This window comes from Alosa sapidissima, chromosome 3, assembly GCF_018492685.1.
Source record: "Alosa sapidissima isolate fAloSap1 chromosome 3, fAloSap1.pri, whole genome shotgun sequence".
In the NCBI taxonomy this organism is placed as follows: domain Eukaryota; kingdom Metazoa; phylum Chordata; class Actinopteri; order Clupeiformes; family Clupeidae; genus Alosa; species Alosa sapidissima.
The window spans coordinates 20713298-20723297 of NC_055959.1; the positions used below are offsets into that span (position 1 = coordinate 20713298).

At 46.5% G+C, this 10000-nt stretch overlaps 1 protein-coding gene across 1 annotated transcript in view; it reads left to right on the plus strand.

Moving 5' to 3' along the window:
* Positions 1-10000, plus strand: part of LOC121705571 (glutamate receptor ionotropic, NMDA 2B) — an 87684-nt gene that overhangs the window by 67132 nt on the left and 10552 nt on the right. Inside the window, exons 9-15 of the mRNA XM_042086611.1 lie at positions 1330-1535; positions 2587-2758; positions 6366-6519; positions 6953-7078; positions 8363-8592; positions 8897-9057; positions 9622-9809. Of these exons, the coding sequence (XP_041942545.1) occupies positions 1330-1535; positions 2587-2758; positions 6366-6519; positions 6953-7078; positions 8363-8592; positions 8897-9057; positions 9622-9809 (1237 nt within the window). The remainder of the gene's footprint in view (positions 1-1329; positions 1536-2586; positions 2759-6365; positions 6520-6952; positions 7079-8362; positions 8593-8896; positions 9058-9621; positions 9810-10000) is intronic.

Below are 10000 nucleotides of genomic sequence, written 5' to 3' on the forward strand. Positions count from 1 at the left end.
CCCTCCTCCTCCTCTCATCCTCTTCCTCTCCTCCTCTCCTCTCCTCCTCCTCTCCTTCTCTCAGCCCCAGACAGCCACGGCTCCCCCTGCAGTCGTCTCAGTGAGGCCGTCCGTAATGTACAGATCAGAGGGGGCTACGAGTGTCTTAACCGGCCCAATTAGTTCATAATCCGCCAGCATTTACTCCTACTCCGTGCCCAGAAATAGGCCGGGCCGCTGGGTCTGGAGAGTGGGGGCCGGCGCCCTGTCTTCAGGTGTGATTTGTCAGCGGCGGGAGCGGCTGGTGAAAATTGAGTAAACGATGGTGCTAGCAGCGCGGCGGGCTGCCGCGGGCCTCAAGGGCCCTCCAGGAATTGAGTTGAGCACTCCAGTCCAAGTGCGGGCACATTTACATGCTGATTGTGCTCTCTTGCCCTCCTTCCTCCTTCTGTCTCTCTCTTTCCTTCTTTCTCCCCCTCCTTCCCTTTCTCTCTGTGTTGCTCTCCTTTCCTCACTGTGCCTCTCCCATTTTTTCTCACCTTCAAACTCTCATTCCTTCATTTCTGTCGCTCCTTTCGTGTTGCAGATCTCTCTCTCTCTCTTTCTCTCTCTCTCCCTGAAGCCCCCCAACTTTGCCTCTATCTTTCTTACTCTCTCTGCTTCATGTCTCCCTCTTGAGTTTTGCATTCTGTTCTCTGCCTCTCTCTCCGTCTCTCTCTCTCTCTCTCTCCCCCTCTCCGTTGTTTGTTCTTGTCCTTCACGCTGATTTTCCTCTGGCCCTCCGTGGCTCCTGGCCCCTCTCCCCATCATCAGTGCTGTGTGTTTGCACGTACGTGTGTGTGTGTGTGTGTGTGTGTGCGTGTGTGCGTGCGCGTGTGTGTGTGTGTGTGTTTGTGCGTGCACACTAACCCTCTCAGCCCTTTCCCTCGCCTTTCATGCCCTGTCTCCCCCTATTTACCTCTGCACTGTGTTGCTTTTGTCAATGACTTTATTGAATTGTTTTTTTCCTATACCTCAAGGCATCGTGCAGGCAAAATGTCCAACTTAGTTGGCTAACGCAAACTGGCTGCTGCTTTGACCTTTCTTGGGTTTAATGGAAGGTGAAAAATCTGTCATTTGGAACTTGCTCCTTGTCTAATTCCAAATTCACATCAGGTGTATTGGCAGAAGCACACACCAGGTCTGGCCAGTGCAGTAATTGCATAAAAAACAATGAACAGATACCAAAATACAAAGTCACAGCATAGAAAACCTAAAATAAACCTAAAATAAATGAACATGAAATAAATAAATGACAAAATGACGTAATGTTATGATCACACCCTCTTTCCTCCTCCACTCTCTGCACAGGTGGGGAAATGGGAGAATGGCTCCCTGGCGATGAAGTACCACGTGTGGCCACGCCTGGAGCTGGCTGGGGGCGAGAGCCGGGATGATGACCACCTGTCCATTGTGACACTGGAGGAGGCGCCGTTTGTCATTGTGGAGGATGTTGACCCCCTGAGCGGCACCTGCATGAGGAATACAGTGCCCTGTCGGAAACAGCTCAAAATCCTGTGAGAGCACCAGCCCAAGACACACACACACACACACACACACACTCCCCTACACACTCACACACGCACACACACACACACACACATACCGTATATACCGTACATACAGTATAAAGCAAAGATTCTAGAACAGAGCAAGATAGATCTGTTCTAGAATCTTTGGTATAAAGTAGTAACACACTCCATACATGGTCCCAACTCACTCACATACACAGGCACACACACAAACAAATGCACACTCAAACATATTCTATTCTTGAATCAGTGTTTGTCATTGTAGATCAATGTCAATGTGTTGAACCCATTTACAAGATATGCAAAGTTATGTTGAAAATTGATTAATAAAATGATCATGCCCTGTTTGCATTGACACACTATACATGTTATTAACCTTATCAACTGATAAATGCACTGGTTAAAAGAATCTTTACTTGTAGTTGATATATGTTTAACTTTGGCTCCACCATTAAATGCATCATTTCAACCACACAGTCAAGCCATTCGACACTTTGAAGGATTGCAATCCATTACCAGACTCTGCAGACTCATATAAATCTCTGCCATAGACCACGTATTGTGCTATAATCCCCCATCAGTTTGTATGTCTGCTCATGTGCGCACGTGGATATCTATTGCCATCTGACTGGAGTGCTATCTCACCGTCCCGTGTGTGTGTGCTGACATCTGCACTGAAGCAAGCCGGATGTATGGATGCGCCGCCGTCGCAGATGCTGCAGTTTGAGCGTCTCATTCTCCCTCGGCCACACCTGTCCTCCCTCCACCCTCTCCATCTTCCTCCCCCACTGCCCTTCCTCCCGCCTGTCATCCGCTCCCCTCAGCCTTGACTGTAAGCATCACCCCACTCTCATCTGTCTTACCCTTACTCAAACTCTGCATCTTGCTCCATCTTTCATCTTGTCATTTTAACCTCCCAGTCGTTTTTTTTTTCCTTCTTTCCTTTTCTTTTTTCTCCCCCCCCCCTCACCCCCCCTCCCCCCTCCTCTCACCTTTTTTGTTTGTTTGTGTCTCTCGGCAACTTCTGTATCATCAGCAATCAGACGACCGACTCGGGCATCTACATCAAGCGCTGCTGCAAGGGCTTCTGCATCGACATCCTCAAGAAGATCGCTAAGCATGTCAAGTTCACCTATGACCTGTATCTGGTGACCAATGGGAAGCACGGCAAGAAGATCAATGGGACATGGAACGGCATGGTGGGAGAGGTCAGTAACTCTGGGCCCTCTGCTATTGAACTTAATTTAGTACTTCTAACATTCTAACATCTAACAGGTTCTGTTTATTTGTATTGGTAGTATGATAATAGACTGTATCTGCTCGTACTGTATATGATGGTATCTGTGCACGTAATCTTAAGTGTTGATCTGTACTCAGATCAGATACACAGTAACCTGATAAACATATGTCAACAGGTTACACTATACTTACACATATACACTTACTCTATCAAACTCCACTGACTTATACAGGGTGCAATTCCTTTTTTCACGGTCCAGCAGAATTACCACAGTCACTACATTGGCCATTGCCCATGGGAAATGAATGCCCACTGGCGAGATAGCAAAATTCATTCACCTGTGTGTGTAAGGTGCTATTAGTCTCTCAGCTAGAGGGTAGTGAGAACTAACCTTTCGCACTGAGATAATGTGATTCTAGACCCATCGCGAGGTGTGACCTCTCCCTGGACCCTACCTCTCTGCGTCCCCCTGATATCAAAATCCCCTGGTGCCGTTATTGAGATATGCAGCACTTACTTACCATGCACCTCTCACCCACCCCACTTAATTATTTTAATGTCCTCTTCATTGGTTTCCCAATAACAGGCACATAAAAGGGGAATTCAATTTCATCAGATTAGAATAGCATTAATCAATTAGCAAGGAAGAATGACTGTGGAGAGCGGAAAAGGGGGTAAGAGGGAGAGATGTAAATTAGATCACGCCATTCTCATAGGTCGGTGTTTATCTTGCCGTGTCATCAGGATCCTTTCCAGCCTCGAGATGTGCCTATGGTGATGCATGAGTCCAGGAAGCGTTATACAGCCCGGGATTAATGAAGACCACAGGCCAGCGGACGCCAGGGCAAACACAGCCAGCAGGCGGCATCGGGAATTTAGCATCCTAGTCATGCAAGGTCTTTTTTTGCATGTTATCCACGGTGGAGCCAGTCAGGCATACATTAATGCTAGTCAGCTCCGCTACCTCGATCAAGGGTAAATAGGCCATGTGCCATGGCGAGTTTAACATGCCAGCCACGAGCCATAAATCCTGCCACGCGCTCAAGGACCCGGCACGAGAGGTGCCGTTACAGTGGCTGCGCGATTTCGCTTGTCTTCATCTTGTTTTAATATTGAGTCATGAGTCCCACAGTGTTCATGTGACATTCCTCATGTCCTGCACATCAAACAAAAAACTCAAACTGCCTGTTTGCTTGATAGTGCAATGAATAATAAAAAAAACAATACTGTCTCCATTGTTCCACCATAAGATAGAAAAGTAGAAAAGAGAATGATGATGATAATCCCTCTCAATTCAACACCAGAAACATGCCACCCTCACTCTGAGTCAGGGGACTGTTTTGGATACACTAACGCTCGTCTAGCACTTTGCATTAGTGTTAGCGTGCTACATGTGTACTGGCTCTGTGTGTCACTGGCTAGTCCATGTGGGACTGATGCATCATCTCTTTCACACCTATAAAGGAATGTTAATGAGGACGGAGGACATCTGGCGGCCACGTTCGCTCTCCCCCTGGCCCACTGCCCACGCTATATCTCTCAGCCTTAATGGCACCATCTCCGCAAAGTGGGAAAGGGCTAACGTTAGCGCACATGCATCATATGGATAGGCTGCCGCGTAGCTTATCACCAGTGTATCCTACAAGCATCAGGCATTCTTTAGTACCTCTCTTTTGTGAAGGTGCTGTCCTTTGTTTAAACTGAGGGCTTCTTTTCGCATATCTTTGGCTCTTTTATTGGTGTTTGTTGTTGTTGTTGTTGTTATTTGGGACGTGACCCAACTTTAGATTTTGCTCATGCGGTCGGCATCGATGAACGGAGCTTAAACTGTGGTGGCTAATCCCCGTAATCCAAAATATTTGAAGCAATACACTTGATTACATGAATTCTCCCAGGCCTGTGTAGAGACACTCACACACCTACACACACACACACACTCAGATCTACACACACACACACACACACACACACACACATACATACACATACATACAGAGACACACATACAAAAACACACAGATACAGTGCCCAAAACCACAGCCACATATAGGCTCCTCTCTCTCTCTCTCTCTCTCTCTCTCTCTCTCTCTCTCTCTCTCTCTCTCTCTCTCTCTCTCTCTCTTTCTCTTTCTATCTTTTTCTCACACACACTCACTTTCCCTCGCTCATTCTCAATAACACCCACGTAGGTCACTTTCATAACAGCGAAAAAAAGCCGTGGGAGGGGAGAGACGGGGGGGTGGCAAAGGAAGTGAACACACTCCACTCCTAGATGGACTCATTGCCCTATGGGATGCATGCAGGGAAGCACACAGACACACAGTCAGACACACACACACACGGACACACATAAACGCCCACACACAGTCAGACTACTAAGCAGACAAGCACACAAGTCCTCTCACGTACAGTACACACACAGACACATGGATGCAAAAGCATATATATTCACACTGTCCCTCAGCCAGAAAGACAGGCAGACAGGCACAAATACACTCATTATCATAGTCTCACTCACGCACACTCACACACACATGCACAGACGCATACACATAAAACACCAACCAGTCAGCCATGGACCTTTTTACATGTAGACAAAAGCAGATCTCCTCCTGACTACTTTCCACTCCTTTCCCCTCTCTCTCTCTCTCTCTCTCTCTCTCTCTGTTTCTCTCCCTCTCTCATTCTTTCTCTCTCTCTCTCTCTCTCTTTTGTCTTTCTCACATATACACCTCATTAACTCAGTCTGTTTTGTCCCACTTTAGCAGAGTGCTGTAGGGCCCAGGTATTTAGGGCTAAATTTACCTGTAGAGTTGGAGAGAGAGAGAGAGAGAGAGAGAGAGAGGCAGGACAGAAAAGATGGAGGGGAGGGGAGAGGAGAGGAGAGGAGAGAACGCAGAGAGAAGAAGGGGAGGGAACGGGACGGCTATTTCCAGCAGCTCTGACCCACTGTGGTAGCCCAGTTTCTACTCTCTTCATTCTGTCTTTCTCCATCTTTCTACGGCTTTGTGCTTCATAGTCGGAGCCAGCCAGTCTGGGTCACTATGTATGGACTTAAAACTTGACCTTCGCACTTGAAGTCTGATCCCTGATTCCCCATTCACCTTTCTACCTACCTCTGTCTGCCTGGTGTTTATCTATCTACTGTATCTATCTATCTAACTATCTATCTATCTATCTATATATCTATCTATCTATCTATCGGTCTGCCTGTCTGTCTGTCTGTCTGTCTATCTATCTATCTATCTATCTATCTATCGGTCTGCCTGTCTGTCTGTCTGTCTATCTATCTATCTATCTATCTATCTATCTATCTATCTATCTATCTATCGGTCTGCCTGTCTGTCTGTCTGTCTGTCTGTCTATCTATCTATCTATCTGTCTATCTATCTATCTATCTATCTATCTGTCTGTCTGTCTGTCTGTCTGTCTGTCTATCTATCTATCTATCTATCTATCTATCTATCTATCTGTCTATCTGTCTATCTGTCTATCTGTCTATCTATCTGTCTGTCTGTCTGTCTGTCTGTCTGTTGGTCTGTATACCTGACATTCTGACTGTCTTTCTCTTTCAGGTGGTGACTAAAAATGCCCACATGGCTGTGGGGTCTCTCACCATAAATGAGGAGAGGTCAGAGGTCATTGACTTCTCTGTGCCGTTCATCGAGACGGGCATCAGCGTCATGGTCTCGCGTAGCAACGGCACCGTGTCACCCTCAGCCTTCCTTGGTGAGTCGGTAAGCTGTCCAGCATTGGCCACAACCTGGACAGCAGGCTATACTTCAGCCCCCTTTAGTGCTTGCATTGTGTCAATTTAATTTATTTGCCTTGGTTGTTTTTATTGGTATTTTGTAAAATGTTCTTTGATATCTTGTAAAATGGGGTTTTTCACTTTACTTTGGAGAAGAACATTAAATTAGTGAATAAATAACTACTTCGATTGTATTCTTTTCAAAATGTCTGTACACACTCTTTCTAAACACTGTCTCTAATGGTCCTTGATTCTCTCTCTCTCTCTCTCTCTGCTCCATCTCTTTCTTTCTTTCTTCTTCTTTCTCTTTCTTATTTCTCTTCTTTCTTTTATTACTCTTCCCTTTGTCTCCCCTCATTCGCTGTGTCCTCTCATCTCCATTCTCTCTCCCCTTCGCTCTCTCCTTCTCAGAGCCCTTCAGTGCGGATGTGTGGGTGATGATGTTTGTGATGCTGCTGCTGGTGTCAGCCATGGCTGTGTTTGTGTTTGAGTACTTTAGCCCTGTGGGCTACAACCGCTGCCTGGCGGATGGCCGAGGTGAGTGCAGCCAGTGCGAGCATGCAAGATGCACACACACACACACACACACACACACACACACACAATTTCATTTATTTCGTCTTACACACGCACACACACACACACATAATCTCCCTTGCCCTCAATGTATTTTGCTCTCTTGGTCACACACACACACACACACACAACACCACCATATACACGCACAACAGCCACACACCCACACACACACACACCTCTTCCGGGCCTCTTGTGGTCCACTCTCCCTGCAGTGGCCCCTCCATGCAGGTGGCGTGTCTCTTCTTATCCGTGTCAGCGCGGCTCATCCCCGGCCTCTTCATGTTTTTTAATGCCGGCTCTCGTGTGTTCTTGCATGTATTTCCATACTTTCAGGAATCACATGCCTCCACTGACAGTGTGGGCTTCCTCTTTTATTAGATAAAAAAGGAAGAAGGGCAGGTAAAAAAAAAGAGAGAGAGAGAGAAAAAGAGAAAGAAAAAATCAATGCCTTCCATCCGATTCATGTTGGTTCTATATATAGAGACTAATGCTTTTTTTCTGTCACTTACATCTCCCTTCATCTTTGGGGGAGGAAGACAGTATCCAGAGATATTGTCACAAGCAGTCATTGTGTTCCATAGCTTGGCGGGGGCAAGGAGGGTTAGGCATGTGTTTTTTTTGGGGTGGGGGAGAAATGCCAGGGGCAGCTAAAGCGTTTCACTGCAGAGATGTGACGATGACGCGCACAAGCAAGCAAGAGTGGGGCGAGCAAAAGGAGCTAGGTGTTGAGTTTCAGGTGCACTACTAGACAGGGTAGACTTTCCCAAGCGTGAGTGGAAGATCTCTATTGCTCACCTCAGTACAGGTCATGTTCCGCCTCACACATGCGTTCCTTTAATTCTCTTCCGAGTCATACCAACGTCGTTGTCATGTTTTTATTTCTCCCACTGGGAGTACATTTACTGAAACAGTGCGTGTACACGAGCTTGAGTAGCTTGGCGTAACAATGTCTGTTAAATAAGTAAGTAATGTGCAAGTGTCTTGTTGTATATTTTTTGCAACACATCAACGACTGCTGTTCTTGTCTGGTGGTTACATACTGTAGGACCATATTATTCAGTGATGGCACAAAAGAGGCACATAAATGAGAATGTATATTCTCTAAGCAGCATTAAACCTTGCCCTCTCTCTCTCTCTCTCTCTCTCTCTCTCTCTCTCCCTCTGACTCTGTCCCTCTCTCTCTGTTTCTCTGACTCAAACTCTCTATCATTCTCTCTCCCTCTCCCTTTCTCCTTTCCTCAGAGGCTGGAGGTCCGTCCTTCACCATTGGGAAGGCCATCTGGCTGCTATGGGGTCTGGTGTTCAACAACTCCGTGCCGGTGCAGAACCCCCGAGGCACAACCAGCAAGATCATGGTGTCCGTCTGGGCCTTCTTCGCTGTCATCTTTCTGGCCAGCTACACTGCCAACCTGGCCGCCTTCATGATCCAGGAGGAGTACGTGGACCAGGTGTCTGGCTTGAGCGACAAAAAGGTAGAGACGCTTTTCCTCTTCACCGTACTGGCTTGCTTCTCTGTTTTTAAGTTGTACCTGTCTGCCTCTCTGCGTGTCAACCCCATGTCATCTCCTTCTCAGCCAATGTTTCTCTCCCTCCGTCTTGGCCTTATTTTTTTTGCCCAAACTCCCTGAGTAACACTCTGCATTATTTCCTCCCTGTTCACTGTCTCTCGTTACCTTGTGCGTTTATCCTTGTATGATTCTATTCTTTTCCCTTTTTGTACCATCTCCACATTTATCCTGTCTTTCTTCCTCCCCCCTTTCCCTGTCTGGATCACAGTTCCAAAGGCCGAACGACTTCTCACCTCCCTTCCGCTTCGGCACCGTCCCCAACGGCAGCACAGAGAGAAACATCCGGAACAACTACCCGGAGATGCATGGCTACATGGTGAAGTTCCATCAGAAGAATGTGGACGAGGCCCTCCACAGCCTGAAGACTGGGTGAGGAGTTAGGGAAAGAAACTTAGCTCTGCAAAGTGATTGTAATAAAATAAACAGATAAATAAACAAATAAACAAATAAGTAATCATAAAGAAAAAGGAATGCATGAAATTAAGGAGGCATTTTAACAACAACTAACTCTAGCGCACATTTGTGCTTCTGTGCAGTTAGTCATGCAGAGAGTAAAAAATGTATGAAAGTTTGAGGTTAGATTGAAGTTCATGCAAATAGATTTCCGATGGAGTAGCGCTGCAGCTCATTGGGACTTGCTGGTCCTCATTTCAATTTCACATCGGAGTCATCTGCTGTCTGAATCACACACCTCATTTCTAGTATTGTTTTGCAGGCGGAATACAATCTGCATTGTTTTGCATTTTTACAGCAAGAGGGTTAATTATCTTGCAAATGAGAAAATTAGGATTTGAATGAGCAAACGAGCGACTCAATTTGGCAATATTGCCAAATTGAAAGTGTCCAATTTTCCCCCTTTCTGTTTGTTATTCTGTTTCCTTTGGTCAATGTGTTTCTCTTTTGCTTTGTTTACTCTCTCTCTCTCTCTCTCAGTAAACTGGATGCCTTTATCTATGATGCGGCTGTGCTGAACTACATGGCCGGTCGAGATGAGGGCTGTAAGCTGGTCACCATTGGCTCGGGGAAGGTGTTTGCCTCTACTGGCTATGGCATTGCCATCCAGAAGGATTCTGGCTGGAAGAGGCATGTGGACTTGGCCATCCTGCAGCTGTTTGGAGATGGTGAGTGACATCCGCGGTCTACCATCCGCAGTCCACCATCAACTGTGTGTGAGATCCCCAGAGAACTGCCAGTGGGGCCATGCACTCATAAGAAGCACAGGGTTTAAAACTACTGGAATGAGACATTTGAAATTCAATTTTAAGTGCTACTTCCTGGGACGAGTTTAATTTGCAGTAACTGTGTTTCCTTG